Below are 19,925 nucleotides of genomic sequence, written 5' to 3' on the forward strand. Positions count from 1 at the left end.
CGGGGCCAGGGAGGCCTCCCGGGAGAGGGGACAGTGCAGCCCTGTCCCTGGGCCGGGCTCTGTGAGCAGCACGTGCCATGAGTTGACCTCTAATCATCATGACAACACTTGGGGCAGGGACGGCTGCCACCCTTGTTGTACTTAGGAGGAAACCGAGGCGCAAAGAGGTTAAGTAACTTGCTCTGGGACACACAGCAGGGCCAGGATCTGATCTGGGCACAGAGTAGGTGCTCCCTCGCAGATGGGTGGGCCGGGAGCTTGCCCCTCCCTGGTGAGCCCAAGGGCCAGGCTGGCAGAAATGGGACGGGCAGTCTCCTTGGGGTCTGCAGCGTGGGTGCCTCCGTGTGGGGCCTGCCCTGCTTCCAGTGCTTGGCCCGCTCCCCGACACCCGCCGGGTCTCCCTGGGCCGCACTTCCTCAGGCTGGGCCATGAGGTCCTAGCCGCTGGCCATAATCACAGTGGCTAGAGCCTATAACCACCACCAGAGCTCAGCCCGTGCCACTGTCCTGCCCGGGCACCTCTCACGTAGGCCTGCTCAGCCTCAGCCTGGGAGCACATCCGGCCTCCACAGGGGCTCAGGCTGGGACCTCGGCTTGGGAGTGCGCATCCAAAGGGCCTCTGGGCACCCAGTCCTGGCCTGATGGGTCTCAGTAGAGAGAGGGGTCCTCACTCACGGCCCCGTCCCTCCCTGTCGCTGCTACGCTGGTGGTGTCTGACCACAGAACCCGTTGTGTCCTACACAGGTTCGTTCCACCCTGGAGTTTACAGGGGTGATGAACCATGATCTCCTGTCTTTAGGAAGTCTCAGAGGAGATATCAGGAGAGGAGGAGGATGCAGGGATGGTGTTCCAGAGCAGAGTGTGTGCGCGTGCAACCCAAGGGGTGGGCCAGGTGGCTGCCAGGACACTTACTCACCCACAGAATGGAGCGTGCTGTGCCTCCCACCTGTGCCAGCCTGACCCGGCCTGGCCGCCCTCCCCTTCCACGGCTCTCCCAGCACACACTGCCCTCTCCGCCACACCTGCGGGCTTGCGGCCATTTGCCCCTGGAGAGGCCTTCGTCGGTCTGTCCTCCAACCCTCAATGCCACCTGGGGTCATCAAGCCTCCCCCCGTTTCTCACTGGCTTCACTGTGTCACAGGTCTCTGTTTACTGTACACGGTTCGAACAGTGCCGGGCACACAGTGCCAGATGCGGCTGGCTGTTTCCAGCATCATCATTAATATTTTTGTTTCCGTGTTTCCCCCGCTAACCACATCCTCCACTTATGGAGCACTTACTAAGTGCCGGCAGACACTGCTTGGTGCTATCCCCGTGTCATTTGATTATTATTTCCACTTCCAAGATGAGGAAACTGGGCTTGAAGAACATTAGCTTCTTGCAAGAGACGGGATGTGCACTGTGGCCGTCTGTCTCCCAGCCCGAGCCGCACCACGGTGGTGTCCCCGACGGAGCAAACCCCGGATGGAGAGCCCGTGGTGGGAGCCCCGCCAGGGTCGGAGACCGAGGCCTCATCCAGCCTCCGGCCTTGGAGGGGATCAGGGCCTGCACTGCACGGGGTTCTCAGCCCCTTTCCTCCCTTTCTTTTCTAATGAAAAGAAAAACAAAAACCAGAAAAACAAAAGAACCCCCACACAACACAAGGAGTCCATAAACATTCCTTCCTAGCAGCTGCCCCGTTTCAGCCTGAGCCGTTGGGAGGCTGGGAGGCTGGCTTCGGGGGAGTGGGGGCCCAGGCTGGCCTCGGCCCGCCCCCGCCATGGGAAGGCAAGACCAAGTAGGAGTTATGAAAACTACGTCTCACAAGGCGCCCAAAGGCATTTTCTTTCACACTTTGAAAACCAAAGATGAACCCCCCCCCCCCCTTGGAGCCAGCGCAGGGTTTTTATTGCTTGGAAGGAGTCCCAGGGAAATGGGGTAGGACGGGGCGGGGGGGGGGGGGGGGGGCGGCGGACAGAGGACAGGCCCCTCCAAATGCCCCTCCGCTGGCCCACTCTGCTCCCAAAGCTCAGTCCTCCAGTCTAGAGCTCTACCCCCGCCCAGCTCACACTGGGGAAAATTGTCTCATGGCAAAGCAGCCTTGAAGCCAAACCAAACACCGTGAGCGTTCCCAGGCCCCGCAGATGGCTGGCACCAACGGGCTGAGTCTGCTCTGAGTTGACAGGGACCCTTACGGGGGAAGGGCCTCTCCACCTGGGCAGAGGCACAAGTTCCATTCTAGCCTGTACTATCTTCCTGGTTCGCCATGTGACTTTGAGCAAGTGCCATCCTCTAGGCCTCAGTTTCCCCATCTGTACAATGAAGGAGCAGGAACAGACCCATGGGCTTTAAAATGTTTCTAAGCAGCAGAAGCCAGAGTGAGACCTAAGGCGGAAGCCCAAGGCTGGTGCTTGAGACAGTGCCAGCTAGCTTCCTGGAGCAGGGCGGATCTTGACACTAGAGGGTCTCTGAGAACCATTCAGGGCTAGGTTCTGGGGGTCCCAGGCCTTGGCCTTCTGGCCAGTACAAGGGGCTGGAGAGCTGTGCCCTGTGTGACATCCTTTGAGAGCTTTAAGGAGGTGCAGGGGAGACCAAGTTTGGGGCACACACAGCCGGGGTGATGGACGACCCCACTGCCTGGGGGTGGAGCCCTTGATGTGATCGGGCTGGAGGACCCTGTTATGAGTCCGGTTTGGGGCTCAGCCTCTCTGGGCCAAGCAGGTCAGTTGTAGAGATCCAAAGCAACCAGTGTGCCTGCAGCTCCAGATATCTAGGGCCCTGCCACCCTCCACACCTTTGTCCATGTCGTCTTCCTTGCTGGGAATGCCTTCACCCTTCCCTTGGGCTCACTAGACCATTTCTGACCAATTCCTTTGCAGGCACAGGGCAGACTGCCTGGTGTGTTTTCAAATAGCTTCACAGCAGACCAGAGCTGGGAGGGCTTGTCCGTCCCTGAGATGAAAACGGGTCCGGAGAGGAGACGGGACTTGCCAAGGTCACCCAGGAGAGCTGAGGCAGGGTCTCTGGACTGTGGCTCCAGGGCTCTCTCAGTGGCACCATACTGGGAGCCATCTGTCCCTGGCTGTGACCTGAGACTCCTCGTGCTCCTGAACCTCACTAGCGCTAAACACAGTATGTGCCCTACATGTTCCTGTTAAACTGCGGGGAGTTCACGGCACCCACCCAGCGGCTCATTTAAGGGCCCGGAGCAGCTTCCTGCTGGGAAGGCATCTCAGCCCACAGACTGAAAGTCACAGGCACCAGCACGAGCCACACTGTTACTAAGACTTACTGGCGTCTGATGCCGGCTAAGAGCTGTCCAAGCACCATCTCTCTTAATCTCTGAGCCCCAGAGCAAGTGCAGGGAGGGGCTGGGTTTGAACCCTGTTCTGCCCGAATTTGTCTGTTTTTATTTACTGGGGGATTCTATTTCCTATTCCTCATAGGGCATCTTCTGCCTCTAATCCAGTGGGGTCTGGGCCTCACATGGAGGCTGTGACCATCCTGGACCATCCTAGGAGAAGGCCTGGCCATGCTGGGGGGGAGTGGATCTTGAGAACCTGGGGACAAGAAGGGCAGGCTAGTGGAGAGCCACACCCACCCCCCAGAGCAGGAACTCTGTGTCTCCTCCTCTCTCTAAGGGCCCAGGCCATCTGCTCAAACCTCAGGGGAAACAGAGGCCCAGAGGGCAACGAGCCCTGGTGCACTCATGTCCTGCAGCCCCACCCCTGCATGGTGGTACCCACCAAGGCCCTGTGTCCCATCTCCGTGCCCTGCTCAGAAGGCACTCTCTTCCCTACACCTGCCCCTCATGACTGCCCTCCCAGTCGGATGGCCCAGCCCTCCTCTCCCTCATTTATGCCCTACCCCTGCCCTCCCAAGCCAGCTGGGGACTTGGAGAACAAGAGCTGGCATGACCTCCAGAGGCAAGTCAAGGCCCTACCTGCACAAAAGGAGAAACTGAAGGCTTGCCAGGGGTCCCAGGTTGCATAGGAATGGCCTCTGCCCTGGCTTGCCCCCGGGCACAGCACTGCCCTGCCCCCACCCGCTCTCAGATGTGGTGGAATTCTCGGCCACATGCTCCGCCCTTTCCAGGGGTCCCCATAAATCATCCTGCCATGGGCTGCTGCTTCTCTAAACTTCCTCTGGTGTGTGTTTACACCTCGGGTAATGAGGGGCGAGGGAGGCCAGCCTGCTCCAGGTGGTGTCCAGGCCAGGCGTGTGCAGGCCGCATCCCGGCTCTTTCCCTCCTCCTCCCATTCACTCTGGGAACCTGGAGCAGTCCAGCCCGGATCCAGTCCCCAGGACCTCCCCGTCTAGCGACAAGAGTGGGGAACTGCAGTCTGTGCAGGTGTACCAGGACAGGGGTGTCCACGGGTGCTTCGGGGAGGCCAGAGAGGGTGGGAAGGGCAGTCATATGGTGGTGGGTGGTGATGGGGACCCTTACTGTTAGGCCGGGACGACTCTCTGCGTGGTCTCTCTCAAGCAAGTTACCTGACCTGCTGGGTCTGTTTCCTTGTGTAAAACCTTCCACAATTCTTGACAGGACGTGGGCAGGGGACAGGATGAACGGAAGTGCCTGGTTTGGTGGGGGAGCTGGGCTAATGTCTGCTGGCACCCCAGCCCAAGCAGAGAGAGGAGCGAGGACACAGGTGAGGAGGTGGCCGGGGCATGGCCTGCCGCAGGCTGCACGCAGCGCTGGATGAGGCGGGAGGGAGGCAGGGCCCTGCACACGGGTGGAGCAGCAGCGGGTTCTCCTGGCGGTGGTGGGGGCACCGCAGGGTCTCAGGCCGATGGCAACACGTGAGAGCAAGACTCAGGGCCCGGAGACCCGTGAGGACCCTGCTGCAAGATCACAGGCGCTAGATGAGCTGGGAGAGGTGATGGTGGTGGGGGTGGCTCCAGTGGGTTTAGGAGGAAGAAAATGAGAAAAGTTGGAATGAAATTAAAGCTCTAAGGAAAATGGTTTTGTTAAAAGAGCTATCAGTGGGCCCCAGGTAACCCCCAGAGAGGTCTTCTCTGCTCCCTCTCAGAAAACTGGAAAGTCGGGGACCCCAGGAGGGGGCAGTGAGTCCCCCAGGGACAATGGAGGCTGTGCCCTGCATCTGAGCCGCTGAGGAGCTCAGGGCCTCAGGGCCTGCTCCCCCAAGAAGCAGCGAGAAACTTTTAATGACCAGGCTGTCCCGGTGGAAACTTTCTTCTCCAGCCCAACCAGATGGAAGAAAGTTTGCCAACCACTATTTACCTGTTGGAATGGAGAAGGGGCTCCCCTCTTGCCAAAGAAAAGCTGTTTTCTTCTCCTGAAATCAGGCTCTGTATTTCAGAGCTATGTGTTGTGAGAAGGAAGCCGTTTGGAGCCATTTGCAGGAATTTACCTTTCAGACATGGTTAGGGGCTGCAGGGCTGTGGCTGGAGCTGACAGCCCCGCCTCCTGTTGTCCCATGAGCTGGCCTCCCCACTGGCCTGGTCTCCTGGTCCCCTGGCGTGCTGATCAGTGCTCTCAGTGACCAGCCTAATTGGAGCTCTTAATGGGCTGCCAGCTCCTTCATGTGCCCCGAGCCTCCCTGGCAGCCCGAAAGCCCTCCCCGCTGCTGAAGGAAGTGGTTCTCCGTAACTCTACGCCCTCGCTCCCGGTTAGCAGGGGGCGGCCCACGCTGGGCGCGTGACCCAAATGTGTCATAGCCAATATAGCTGTAGTAACGCCTCCACCTTGGGCAGGCAGGGCCGGCGAGGGCTCCGCAGAAGTACAATTCCCAGAAACCCAAGTCAGGCGCTTGGAAACCAATGTCCAAAGGATCAATGAGCTCCCCTCTTACTTGCTGGAAGTCTTTTTAAGGTAGTGCGCACCATGCATGTTATGACGGTGCGCTGGACTATTCTGTCAATGGCTCAGACACCTGGCTGGCAAAGTGCAAGAGGCAGCCCCTGATTCCTGTGTGACCCTGGGCAAGCCCTCTCCCACTCTGGGCCTTGGTCCACCATCTATAAAGGCAGAGCTGAGCCAGTGTTTCCCAAAGCTGCTCAGAAGAAGCTCCAGGTGCACATTCAACACACAGATTCCCAGGCCTCTGTCCTGCAGGTTCTGATCCACGAGGTCTGCGGCAGGGCCTGGGAATTTGCTTATTCAGCAAGTACCCAAGGTGATTCTCTCCAGGGTTGCTGACAAAAGTCCTGCATGGGTGATGTGTAAAGGGTCCATATACAGACTCCGAGACTCCAAGGGCCCACTGCCAGGAGTGTCATGTCCGGGGCTGGGCTTCCCCTTCACTTGCGGTCTCTCCCTGGGACATTCCCAGTGCTCTGGCAACACTGTTCACCAAATATGGACATTCCTGCCCCAAAGTGGAAGCTAGGGAGACTGCAGGCAGAGGTTGGAAGAAAGCATCCTGGTGACAGCAGGGGCTTTGGTGACAGACAGGCCAAGAGGGGCGGTGCAGGTGGAGGGAAGGGCGTATAGGAAGAGGACAGAGGGGTCTTAGTACGTTAGGATAATTTCTGTGCCTGCCCATTTTCAACAAGGTTTATCACAAATCCCCCATCCACTTCCGAGACAGAGCCCACAGCATCAGGGGCATCAGTCACCATCTGTCCCATCTCTCTCACAGAGCAGGGTCCCTGTTGCAGCCTCCCTGCCAGGGTCTCAGCCACTCAGAGCTTCAAGGCCCCGGGAGCTCGTGGCCTTTGGCATAGTCAGCCTGCTCCGTTTCCTCCTGGCTTCACCTCCAGTCCAGGGGCAAGTGGACCCACCGTGCACACCAGGACATCCCAGGAAAGCTAAGTGTCAGGCAGACTTTTGTCCACTGCACCTGAAGGAAGCTTCTACTTCCTCAGCTTTAACATGCAGAGAACTACACTTTCTCTTGTTTTGAACGGGAACGTGCGTATAAACCCGGAAAGATGACCCTGAGGATCCTGTGTGAGTGGGAAGAGCCAGCCCTGGAGCTTCCACGCAGATCCCCACCCGCCAGGTGTCCTCAGAGCGGGGACTGGCCTGGTGGCAGTGTGCCCGGCCATGGGGGGCCCGGGTAGGCTGCCAGGTGCAGGCGCCCTGGGCAGACCTGCCCTCCCGCTCACCTGTCCTCGATGCGGACCCAGAGGTCGTTGAACTGCCGCGGCCGCTGGTGTGTGCTCTGCCTCTTGTGCCACTTCCTCTGCCGGCCAAACTCCTCCAGCTGGCTGAGGCTGTCAGGGAGCAGGAGGTGTGGGGACAGGGCTGGATCCTCCTCCTCCTCTGGCGCGGCAGCGGGGGTCGCTGGGGGCACTGTGGGGACGGCGGTAGCTGGTGTTGCTGGGGCTGGGCTTGTCGAGGTCCCCTCAGGAGTGGGCGCTGGGCTCTGGGCAGCAGGGCTGGAAGGGGCAACAGCACAAGGAGCACCTGTGTTGGAGCACGTCGTTCATGTGTGGTGGAGAATATAATGCAGTGGCAAAGCTGTCACAGCAGGAGAAAATGCCAGCGTGCCCCTGCTGGGCCTGGTGACAGTAATCCAGGAAAGCCATTTTCTGGAGCTGAGAGACAGAGCTTTCATATATTTAGTCAACAAATATCTGCTGAGCACCTACCCTGCGCCAGGTACTTTTCTATGAGGTAGGTAAGTACCAGCACGGCGGAAACACACAATGCCTCTGCCCTCCAGAGCTCACATTCCAACGCGGAAGGCAGAGTGACACAGAGGACGTCAGACGGTGATAACCACGGTGGATAAAACGAAGCAGACAGGAGCGAGAGCGTGGGGTGGGGCGTGCTGGTCAGGGAAGGCGATCTGATCACTGGCAGGTGACAGGTGAGCCCAGACTAGAAGGCGGCGAGGGAGCGAGCCCTGGGCAGGTCTGTGAGGCATATCTGATCTTGGTCGGGGTCTCATGCCTGCAAAACTCTGGCTGAGGGGCTTTAGGCAAATTCCTAACTTCACTGTGCCTCAGCCTCTTGTTCTGTAAAATGGGGATACTGCAGCAAACACTGCAAAAACACACATTTACTGTGCGTGTTCTCAGTGGAGGCAGGACAGGCTCAGGGGGTCAGAGCTGGAGCTGGAGGTAGGTTGATGTGGGTTCACAGCCTAGCTCTGCAACGTGCGGGCCGTGTGACTAAGGGCAAGTGACTTAATCAGCTCAGCAGCAGTTGGCTGTAGCACAGGAGTAATAATGCTACCTGCTTCGTTGTCATGAGGATGAATGAGACGGGGTCTGAGCACAGTGCCTGGCACATGAGCATCTGTTTGATGTTGGCCAACAAGCAAATGCACCTGGCTGTCAGGCAGGCACTAAAGTGCCATTTGTCACGTTCCATACAGGGATGCGCACATGCACCTCTTAGCCTGGGAACATCCTCTACTCTCCCTTTCATTCTTTCCTCTCTGTGGTCCCAAAAGAATTCCTTTGGGGGCCCTCTGACCCTGGGAGCAGGATGAGTGGGCAGCTTGCAAGGTAAGGCAGCACCCAAGACGGCGAGTGGCCTGTCTTCCCGGTCCCCTCTCATACTGCACGATGGGCGAGGGGCTGCTCTCTCTCGAAGGAGCAAAGGGCATTAGCTCAGCCTCTCCTCCCCCAGCTCCTATGGCAACCCCAGATTCCCAGGGTCCAGGCTGCCGGGAGATGCGCAGCTGCTGGAGAGAGAATTCAAAACAGTCAGACAAAGAGAGAGCTCTAGGAAGCACCTGTGGCCGGGTGACGGCTTTTATTGTTGGAGCCTCCTCAGCATCCTCCCCGCCCCCCACCCTGCCAGCTCCCCTGCTCCCCTGTGCAGGAGACTAAGTCTGAGAGCCCTCGGAGCAGAGCCTGCAGGGGAGTCGTGGGGGCCCCCCCTCTAATGCCTGGGCTCTGAGATGAATAGGATGTTCGCCTGCCTCCCCTGCCCTGGCCTGCAGACACAATGGGCTTCAAGGAGAAGGTCCTTGGGGCTTCTGGGGTGAGGGTGAGGGGTGTAGTGAGGGGAGGGAGGGGAACTGAATACACCCTGAGACAAACTGATTTGTGTTAGGCTCAAATGGTTTAGGCAGGAAGAGCAGTCTTGTCATTTTGACCCAGAAGATGAGAAGAGATGCGAGGCCGGGGTGCATTCCCCATGTGAGGGTTTGTAAGGTCCTCTAGAAGTGCCATGGAGCCAGGAGGAGCTAGGAGATTGGTGGCCTAGTGCTCTGGAGGACCCCACAAGCCCTGCCTTTCCCTAGGTGACCCAGGTCTCGTCTCTGAAGAGCAAGGTCTCAGTCATTTCTGAGCCCCAGCCCCAGAGTGGGTGTAAGGTGTGGCTAGGAGCCTAGGGAGGCCCTAGAGCCACGCTGCCACTTACACGAGCTGTGTGTCTTTCTGCAAGTGACTTTACTTCTCTGGGCCTTGGGCTCCTCAGTGATAAGGGGCTACTCATAGTTCCTACCTCACAAGGTGGTTGTGAGGATTCAGTGAGTCAAATGCACTTAGAGCCCAGCACAGAGCGAGCAGCCAATAAATACTGCTATGATTGTTCAAGCTTCTTTCAAACTCCGGGTTTCGTAACGTCAGGGACGGGGCTGGAATCACACTGTGGCCGCCCTGTGGCTGATGAGGAAGGTTGCTGCATGAAGGCTGGAGCATGGCCCGCACTGAATCCCGGGGCTGCCCAGGACCCGAGCCCGGCTCTCACCACACTTCGCCCTACCGGCCTGGTGACGGTGCCGGCGCTGTGGACCCGCAGAGGGGCTGAGCTGGCCCCTGCCCTCGCGCAGTTCCCAGACTGGGGGCGGGCGGACAGGAACCACTCAGGGGGACAGAGGGTGGCTGCACGGCTCTCTGAGTGGAGTGCGTGTGCCCGGGCAGGAAAGCCAGGCGTGAGGGGCACGGAGGTGGAGAAGGGGGGACTGGGTGTGTGGGGCTTGACCCAGGGGAGCGGCCAGGCCACTGCTTGTTTCCCACGACTCCATCTGCATTGAGGGACCGGGCAGCCACCGAGTCCTCCAGGCGTCACTCCCCCCAACCCAAACACACCAGTCTTAAATCCTAAGCGTCTCTCCCATCCTGACGCTGCCCGCACTCCCACTGCCACGCCTTGGCCCCATCGCCACCTCTGCTCAAGGTGGCTCACCAGCTCCTTCCCAGTTTCCTGCCTCCAGCCCAGCAGCCCCTCCCGCACAGGGCCGGCAGTCCCAAGACACCTGCCCTCCCCCCCCCCCCCCCCCCCCCCCCGGCCCCGGCTGCTCACCTGTGGATGGCCTGCCCTGCAGGTGTGTGGTCCACCTCCAGCCCTGCCTGCCGCAGGATGTCTATGACTGTGTTGTTTCCCAAAAAGTGACCTGGAACACAAGAGACAACACAGGCTCAGCCACATGCCAGGCCACAGCCACTGGGGACAGCCTTGGGCCATCTTGGTTTGTGTCTGGGGCAGTGGCCTACACCAAAGTCGAGGCCCCAGACTCCCTGAGAGGCAGTATGGCACAGTGGGCAAATGCGGTCCTGGTGCCACCCTGCCTGGGTCCAAATCCCGGCTCTGCTGCTCACTAGTTGTGTCTCCCCATGCCTCAGTTTCCTCATCTGTAAAGTGGGGATGCTCGTGACAGCAAGCTCCGGGGTGTTGTGAGGATTACAGGGAACAGTGGCTGGCGTGTAGTAAGGGCGTTGCACCCGTTGCACTGCTGCGCCTCATACCGTTAAGCTGACCCCTGACCCTCCAGGCTGACATGCCTCCGGGACATAAAGCCCAGCTCCAGGAAACCCCCAAGGCCCCAGCAGGCTGACAGCTCATCTTCGAAAGTTCCACTGGCAGCTCTGGCCTCCTTCCCTTAGCAAGGGAGTGGGGTCCTGTGTGTTCGTGTGGGTCTCCTCACCAGGATCCCACAGGGCAGAGACTGCATCTCCACCCCCTGCACAGGCTCTGCATGTGCTGGTGGGACCCGAGCATTCACGCACTCATCTCTCTGCCATTTATAGAGCATACCTTATAGCCCAGGTCCTGCGAAGGCCACTGAGGACTCACTGAGGGGTAAGATCCCAGCGGGGGAGACCAATAAAACCCCGCTGATTGCAGGGCCCAGCAGACACTGACAGTGGCCTAGAGGAGGTACCAACACAGAACCGAACCCTCCGGAGCTGTGTGTGGGGAGAGGGGGCTGCTCTCCATCTCACTCCCCACCCACTCCTCGTTTATTCAGCAAACATTTGTGACACACTTGTTCTGTGGCCAGCTCTGTGCTAGGCACCATCAATAAAGAAGTAGATAATTTAGTCCAGACCCCAGATGAGAGTGGAACTCGCTCTTCTTTGTTGGGATGCAGGCTCAAGGTACGAGGATCCAGGGGAGGCCTTTCCAGAGCTCTGGTTAGACTCCGAGGGTGGCCAAGTGACCATGGCCCCAGTCGCTGCTGGGAGTCAGCACCCAAGGACGCCCCTCTGCCTCCTGGGTCTCAGAATCCTCCACCTCCTCAATGTGGGCAGAGTGGGGGTAGCAGGGTGCTTGCCCAGGGCCCCAGGGAGCCCCGGGCCCTCCCGGCTGTGGCTCTGCCCTGCGGCCCCCTCACGAGGGCAGCACTCTCCCCTCCTGCTCACCGTTCATCCCAGACCCTGGGGGGAAATCCCTGCACTATTCCTCTAATTGCCCGTGACGGGTGGTGACAGGTAGGAGCCGGAAGGTCAATGTGCTGACAGCCCCAGGGAGGTCTAAGAGAAGGAAAGTGGACAAGCTGTCCGGGAACAGAGACACTCCCAGCAGAGGGAGCCAGGTTGGGACTGCACAGTGACAGGAGCAGAGGGGCGGACCTTGTAGCCCTCTGGCGCCGCCAGCCTCACACACCTCTGGGCTGGTTTCGAGACTCCCCAGGAGGTCCCCCAGCCCAAGATCTCCCTCTTGCTGGCCTGCCACAGTCCCTGAAGTCTCACCTGAGCATCACTGGGAAAGATGACTGGACTGGGAATGCCGGGGGCTCCAATCTGACATCCAGCACACTCAGCTGACACCTCGGGCACAGGGCACACCTGTTACCCCGTAATGCCCTCGTTTCTCGCTGTGGAGAGGGAGGCATTGGGCTGCATAATGCCTGCGGGTTCCTCCAGCTCTCAGAGTGTGGGGAAGGTTTTTGTTTGACTCCAGAGACCCTTATGGAAAGACATTCCCCTCCCTCCTTCCCTTCCTTTCCCCACCTATTCATTTCATTCGTTTAACAATCACTAAGTGGCTGCCTATCTTGTGCCAACAGTGGCAATAGGCAGGTCCTGTTCCAGGCACTCAGAGCCTCAAAGATCGGGCTTTCGGAACCCAGGCACTAAGTCTAACGCAGAGGGAAGCACGGGAGCTTGTGGGGGCCCACAGGAGGCGTCTACGCCAGCCCAGGGTCTGGGCAGACTTCCTGGAAGGGGCATTGCCAGCTGCAGGGTGGGATGAGGGTTAGTCAGGTGAGGATGGGAGTGGGTGTCACTGAGGGGGAGGGTGTTCCAGCTAGGGAACAGCATGTGCAAAGCCAGGAGGTAAGCAGGGTATGTTTGGGAGGCTAACTATGGAAGAGACAAGAACAACACAGCCACGAACAGACCCTTCCAAGGCTTTGGCCCCGACCCAGTGCTGTTGAGGATAGAAGACCAAGGCTCCTGCCAAGGCTTCGTGTATCCCCCTCGACCTGTGATCCTGAACAAGCAGCTTCCCTGCCAACAGCCTCAGTTTTCCTGTTTGTCAAAGGGTCCTACGGCCCTTTGACGGACTCCTTGGGAGCTCTAAAGCCCTCACGAGGCAGGATCCTTTGGAAAAGCCCAGAGTGCAGTCCTGAGTGACATGCTGAAGGCAGTCCCTGGCTGGGCCAGCGTCAGTCCACTCTGGCTTGCCCCCATAGCATGCATGATCGGGCTGGACGGGCGCGGGGAGCGGTGGCCTCCCGCACACAGGCTGTGGGGACGCTCTGCCAGCAGCTCTTGGACTGCACTCCTGGCAGCAAAGGCGATTCCTTCTCTGCTCCATGGAGACTTGTTTAAAGAGGAGTCCTCGAGGCCCAACAGTGGTCCCTGTGTCTGCCCCGAGGATTTCAAGAGCCGCCAGGGAAAACAGCCCTGCCTCAGGCTGTACAGGAGCAGCAGCAAATATTTACTGACAGCTCTACAGCTGCTCCAGGAGCACTGCTGGGGCGGTGTGGACAAGACACTCGAGGGGCCCGGGCCCGGCACGGTCCCAGCCAGCCACCTGAGGGCAGGGGCAGGCGGTGGACTGCAAGCACTGCGTGGCGACATTTCACGTGTCTGCTCAGTGCTCCCATCCGTCCCCTCAAACCTCACGAATTCCAGACCTTTACTGCTCTTCTTAAGACTCTAACAGAAGACGTTAGGGAAAATGAAAGAAATCAGGAATAATCCTTTCAAATTCCCATTCTCTCCTTCTCTAAGGCGCAACTACCCCCCTGTCCCTCCCGCCAAAGCAGGGAGAATGGTACCCGCCCCTCTCCCAGGCTGCTCCCTGCACAACTCCAGAGGGGCCATTCCCAGGTGGCCTGCGCCCCAGAGCTGTTCGGTGCAAGCCATGCGCTTGAGCCCACGTCCCCCACCTGCCCTCTCTGGGGCTTGGTTCCACAGCACCCCACAGTTGGGCTGGCAACACCGGCAACTTGCCCCGTTCTGTCCTGGTCCTCCCCGCACTGCTCTCGCTGCCCAGCCTGTCCTCTCGGTGGGCTTCTCCTTCTGCCCCGTCAGTGTGGGACCCCTGCAAACCTTGCCCTGGGCCCACTTTTCTTCTCACTTTACTCACGCTCCATGGCCGAAGCGCCCGCCCTGATGGTTTCAGTTACCACGCAATCTGGCCAGTCTGGAATGGCCACCTTAGCCCAGCCCCATCTATCCGGCGGTCTATTGGACATCTTCACCTAAACATCCTCGGAGCTACAAAGTCCAACATACCCTCCTCTCCAAGGATGTCTTGTGTCTTGACCAAGCTCTGCTATCCAAGCCACGTGAGCCTTGTCTTGACTTCTCTCCCTCCTCATCCTCAGTCAGTCCCCAGGGTCCCCTGATGTTTATTTCTGAACACGCTTGACTCTGGACCAGGTCACAGCACCTTCAGCCTGAATCACTGCAGAAATCGTCCTCCTTGTTCCCTCTAGTTCACCCTCCTCCCTGCAGCTGAAATGCTCCCACACCCCAGAGCTGACTCTCAAAGTGAGTCCCCAACCAGCCACCTGAGGGGGGACTGTGAGCTTTCCGAGGGCAGGGGCCATGCCTGGTTCATCTTTGTCCCCAGAGCTAAGGCCAAGTCCAGCATGTGGCAGTGGCCCCGTGAACGTTTGTTGAATGAATGAGTGACAAAACCTGTTACTCCGTATCCTTTCCATGATCTCATCCTATCCCCAGGGGACCTGAGCCCCCGGAGCTCCTCCTCCTGTGACTCGGCCCCACCCCTTGGCGATGCTCCTCCAGACTCCACCAATCCCAGGAGCTCGGCCCTTGGACCAGCCCTCGAGAGTGGGCCCAGCGCATACTGTCCCCAGGGGCTGGCAGACAGGCTTAGGCTTGCCTCCAAGGTCAGAAATCCTGAAAAAGGCACCACACCCATCCTGGAACCTGCAGGGAAGGTCGTGCAAAGTCTCCAAAGGGGCCCCTCGGTGTTGGGGCTTAGCCTGCATGGCTCGCCCAGGCTCCCTGGGTCTCCTGGCCAAGGCTCAGCAGCTCCTTCCAGCACTGACAGCTGTTCTCCGGCCAGCTCTCTGCAGGAAGACATGTTCCATTTCATCTGCTGGGGCCGTGTGGACGAGGAGAGGAGGAAAGAGCGGGGGATCATGAGGGCAGGGACACAAAGCCATGGAGACAGGGAGGGAGGTAGGGGAAGGGCAGAGCAGAGGGCCACGGAAGGGAAGAGAGCTCCAGGACCAGGGACTCAGAGCAGAAGGAAAACAGGGAGGGGGGGAGGCAGGGGCCCAGGGGTAGGCAATGAGAGACTCAGAGACAATGGTAGGGAGGGAGGGAAGAGGAGAGACACTGAGACAAAGAGAGAATAGACAAGGCCAGGGTGAAGAGAGACAGAGATAGAGAGAGAAGGAGAGAAGGGGAGAAAGAGAACCCAGAAACAAAAACAAAGGGCGTGGTGGGAGACGCTAATTCACTGAGAACAGCAGGGATGGCTTCCTGGAGAAGGGGGCTCAGGTAGCAAGGACTCTCAGGAGGGGTGGAATTTCAGACGGAGATGCAAGAGAAGACAGGCAAAGCAGGGAGGAGCAGAGGCCTGGAGGGGGACTGGGTCTTATAAATGATGGGTCTGGGTTGGTGCTTCTCTCTCCTGAAAAAAGCCAGGGTCCTAATTAGACATTTGTACACACACAGGAAAAGGAACCCTGCTCTGAGTCGGTGCAGCCCCTGTGATGCTCTACTGCGGAAGAAAAGGCTTCCTTTCTTCCTGGCGCGAGCAGGCTGGATCTAGCCCCTCCCCATCAGCGGCAGCGCGACAGCCCCCACCGACCCTCTGACACTGGGAGTCAGGGCAGAGAAAAGAATCCTGTCCTGGGCTTAGGACAGCAAACTGGGTTCATCAGCTGACCGTGTGACCTTGGGCAGTTTCCTTTCCCGCTTTGTGCCTCAGTTGTCACACATGGTGCTGGGCTGCATGGTCTCATGGGCCCTCCCATCTCTACGGTTCTTCATTTGATGTCACGAACTCATGCTTAGTGGGCCCCTGGGTACAGGGTGCTTCTCCAATGCCACTTCATTTCATCCTTGAAGCAGCCCTTCGAGAGGCTGCCAGTTCATAGGTGAAGAAACTGAGGCTCAGCAAGGGGACAGCGACAGCACTTGCCCAGGGTCACGCACCTGGCAGAAGGCAAAGCTTGGCCTTCGATGGAGATGTCCCAGCCTGCTGCATGTTCCACTACACCCACTCTGAAGTGCTGGCGTGAGGGATCCAGAGTTCGCGTTTGGGGGCAGGAAATTGTCAGAGACGCGTGTACCTTCCAAGGTTCACCAGATTGGAGAGATGAGTGTGAGAGTGCTCAGCAAGAACAACGCGCCAATTAACAGGGCAATTTCAAGACCGTGTTGGGGGGCTGGGGGGAAGAACCAGATGTTCCCCCAAAGGCTCCAAAGTAGCACGGGCTCCCCTCGGCCAGCACACATGTTTTCTCTCCAGTGAGTACGCTGGGTTTCCCGTTTTCTCCTCCTGGAAGAGGCATCCCAAGCCCGTATTTATGTTCCGTCTGAAATTAATGCAAGGGAAACTTTCAAATGCTAATCTAGCTGCCAGGACCGGCCGGCCGGATATCAAGCCATGGCGGTGTTTGTTTTCCCGAGGAAGTGTGACAGGAGAGCCGGACCAGTGGGCCAGCGGGTGCAGGGACAACCGGTGTCCCAAGGAGTGTCTGGCGGGAAACCGGCAGACCTGAGCTTCCTTTCTCCTGCTTTGCAGGCCAGCCCAGGGCAGGACTGGGGCCTTTACAGTTCATCGAGGACTGAGATGACACCTCTCTGTACCCAGCTTTGTGCCAGGAGCTGAGACACACGGTCCCCAGCCCCGAGGAGGTCACGGTGCGGGGGGGAGATGCGCAGGCAAACACTTGCAGGACACAGCGTGAGCCATGCAGTGACGGAGGGACGCCAGGGGCGATGGGCGTGAAGTGGAAGGCGTGGGACCCAGACCAGAGCGTGAGGAGCGAGAGGAAGAGAGGAGGGAGGGCGTTCCCGACAGAGGGCACAGCAAGAGCACAGGCACAAAGGGCAGAGACGGTGCGGCGTGTGCCGGCCCCACCAGCAGTTCTCCTTGTTGGATGGAATAGAAAGCGAAAGGGAGGTGGGCGATAGCACAGGCTGGGGCAGGAGGCTGTGCCTCCCCCATGGAATTCTGATTGCCATAGGACAGGTTCAAGCTGGAACCAAAGAACACTCTCCCAGGCAACTGATTAGCCGCAAGGGAGTGAGTGCTCCGTCCCTGGAAGTGTGTAAGCAGAGGGTCCACGTGCGCTTGTCAGGCCTGCACAGGTATTCAGACATCCTACAGGGAGTTGGCCGTGTCCGGGTGGAATCAGAGATTCTGTACACTTTGGCAGCTTTTACCGCCCGCGCCTCTCTGGAGGCTGCTACAACCTGGATGTCAGAAATGAAAGGGCCCCAGGGCTTCAGCTGGCCAGCTCAGCTCTGCCATTAACACTGCAAAGATGGCACAAATTCTAAGAGCAGCCACCCCGCCTACGCTTCTCCAACACTTAGAGTGTACCTAACACTTGATTCCTTTCTTACTTGCCACCCTGCTGAGGCTAACAGGACTTGCTCCTTGTCACACAGGCAGAAAGGGACAGGTGTGGCATGGAGTGTGTCCATGTCAGGACCCCTTTGTGGAGGAAGCTGCCAGGACGGTGGCTCCCCTGGTGCAGGGGAAGCTCCCTCTGGGGGCAGGATCTGCTCTGGGCTTCTGACGCCTGCCTGGTGGTTGTCCAGGCTGAGGGTCCTCTTAAGGACCTCGCCCTGTTGTCAACTCCTCTTAGAAGATGCCACCCTTCCCAGACAACCCTCTTGGTTCTTCTAAAGTCCTCTGGGTGTGAGTCTTTTATTTCCTTCGAATCAGATCCTCTTTCCAATGACTATTTGGTTTAGAGGCCAGGAAGCCCCCTCCCCTTGGTTGGGACATAAGCCCTGGGGGCTCTGACCAGCCTATGCCCTGAGGGCCTGGAGTCCACCGTGCTTTCTCCACCAGCCTTTACTGGGCCCTAACATGTCAGGCACGTGCCAGGCCCTGGGGACCCCAAGATGAGTCAGACGTGGACCCCTGTCTCCCTGGGGGAGAACTCTCCAGACGCAGCAAAGACCATGCAGGGTGATTTCAGGCCAGCTCAGGACGGAGCCTGTGACGGGTTCCGTGGACTGTGGGGCAGTGCACAGGCTGTGGCAGTCACTCTCGACAGCATGCAGAGGCTCCTCTCCTGCAACTACAGCACCCCAGGACCAGCCACGTGGACAGGGACAGGGGCCCATTCCTCCTGAGCCTCAGGTCACTTGGAGCCGAATCTGGCTCTTAGGGTTTCCCTACAGTGTCCCAGCTGGGTCCTCAGAGGCCTCAGAGCACTCTGTCCCCTCCATCCCAGGGCCCTCCTCTCTCCTGTGTGGGAGTCCTGTCCTTGAGGACTTTGGGCTATGAGGGGCCAGGGACCCTGAAATCAAAGTGGCAACACAGAGCTCCCATTAATGGAGGGTCTGGGCCGTACACGTGCTGCCGGCTGGATCGCAGCCTCCCGGCAGAGGGAAGACCTGAGGGCTGCGAGAAGCTGAGCAACTGATCTGCCCAGGCTACTTCTCATAAGGACCACACTGGGCTCTAACTCACGCAGTCTGGCTCCAAGCGCATGCTTTTAATCTGCGACACTTTCTTCTCCTCTTGCCTTTCCCAGGAGGAGTGCTGAGCCCATTGCTGAGATCCGTAAATCCTCATTCGTGATGCAGCAGCCCTGAGACCAGACTGGGCCACCGGCACTCCGTTCCTCTAGACTCTGTTCCAGAGGGCCAGGGCTGGCTCCAGCGAGGGACACGCCAGCATGGGATATTCCTCTGGCTGGCTGGGCGCTCTTGGCTGAAACAGGGATGGCCACTCTGGCCAAGGACTGCGGCCCACAGCAGGCATTCCAGCTGCCAGATGTATGTACGGTGGGGCGCAGGGCCCTTTGAAGTACCGTTGGAAACTCTGAAACACTTCCGGGTGTTGTGGGAAGTGGGCAGGCCGTGGGCGCTTGCCAGGGAGAGGAGACAGTGGCTGGGCGTGTGCTGCCCCTTGTTTTCCAGGTGAGAAAGGCCCTACATGGACCACGGCCGCTCTTCTGTGCCCAGCCATGAGCTCCAAGGGGCTGCCACCAACTGGAGGGAGGTGGGGGGTGTGGGCCCTGTCCTGAGGACCAGGTGATGATGACAGGAACTGGAAGGCAGCTGGACCTGCACCAGGGAAATTTCAACCACTTCTCACCTCCTCCAGGAAGACTTTTCTGCCTCCTTTCTGTGCCAGTCACTCAAACCTCTGCTAGGCACGCATGCACCTGCGGAATGCTGGGGCTGAAGGGACTTCGACCTCACTCTGTCTAAGCCCCTCAGTGTGCATATGGGGGAGGAGAGGCTCTGAGAAGGCCACGGGCGGTCTCAGAATGCAAGAAGTTTCCATGACACCAGGATGGCTCCCTTCCCCACCCTCCTGTCCTTGACTTAACCCTCACCCTGCCCTACTTTCTTTCCCTCCCTTAAAACCCTCCTGCTTGGCACTCAGCTCTCCTCTCCTCTAGCCTCTGACCACATGGTTTACTCAGCAGTACCTGGGCCTCTCTTTCTAGTTGGTTCTCGGGTCTTTTCATTTGTCAGCCTCATCTTCCAAAGGCAGAAACTAGGGACCCTAGTTTCCCACCATGGGGGCAGCGGGTGTGGGTTCTAGTTCAGGCTTTGCTGTGGGTTAATGCAGGGGCAGGGGCCACTCCTGCTCCTGGGCCTCAGGGTCAGTGCATTAATTCATTCAACAAGCCAGTAATGCGCACCTTCTCAGTGCTCAGGGAAGGGTCAGCCCAGACTGGGAGATGACAAATGTGCTGGGCATGAGCAGGGCGGTGACAGCGACATCCTGTGGGACCACAGGAGCCCAGAGAGGAGGGGAAGAGCATGCTCAGCAGCACAGAGGCCCAAGCAGCAGCTGGATGGATTTCCTCCAGAGAAGCTGGCCATCCGGGAGAACAGCTTACACAGCACAATCATCATTTTGCTCCAGTTCTAAGACTCTGACTTCCTATCCACACCTTGATTTACTGCTCTGCCAAATGGAATAATAAATACCACCCTGTCTCCCTCCAAGAAGCACTGAGGATGTGGGGGCCATTTGAGTTGATGGATACGAGTGTTCTTCAAGCAGGATGGTGTCCACCCTCCAGGGAGTCACTGCTGTTGTTATTAATGAAAAAGATTTTAATGGTTGTTCGTATGCTGGGCTTGTAACTCTCCCTTCTCTCAAGCCTGAGTCTTCACCACTAATCCGCTCTGTGTCTCGGATCCACAGGCGTGTTTCTGATT

The 19,925-nt window shown here is 58.6% G+C and overlaps 1 protein-coding gene across 1 annotated transcript in view; it reads right to left on the reverse strand.

The window, feature by feature from the left end:
* Positions 1-19,925, reverse strand: part of TRABD2B (TraB domain containing 2B) — a 216,987-nt gene that overhangs the window by 1,494 nt on the left and 195,568 nt on the right. The window contains exons 5-6 of the mRNA XM_069477899.1: positions 10,150-10,240; positions 7,053-7,325 (exon numbers count right to left, since the gene is read on the reverse strand). Of these exons, the coding sequence (XP_069334000.1) occupies positions 7,053-7,325; positions 10,150-10,240 (364 nt within the window). The remainder of the gene's footprint in view (positions 1-7,052; positions 7,326-10,149; positions 10,241-19,925) is intronic.

This window comes from Eulemur rufifrons, chromosome 8 (assembly GCF_041146395.1).
Source record: "Eulemur rufifrons isolate Redbay chromosome 8, OSU_ERuf_1, whole genome shotgun sequence".
Taxonomy (NCBI): Eukaryota; Metazoa; Chordata; class Mammalia; order Primates; family Lemuridae; genus Eulemur; species Eulemur rufifrons.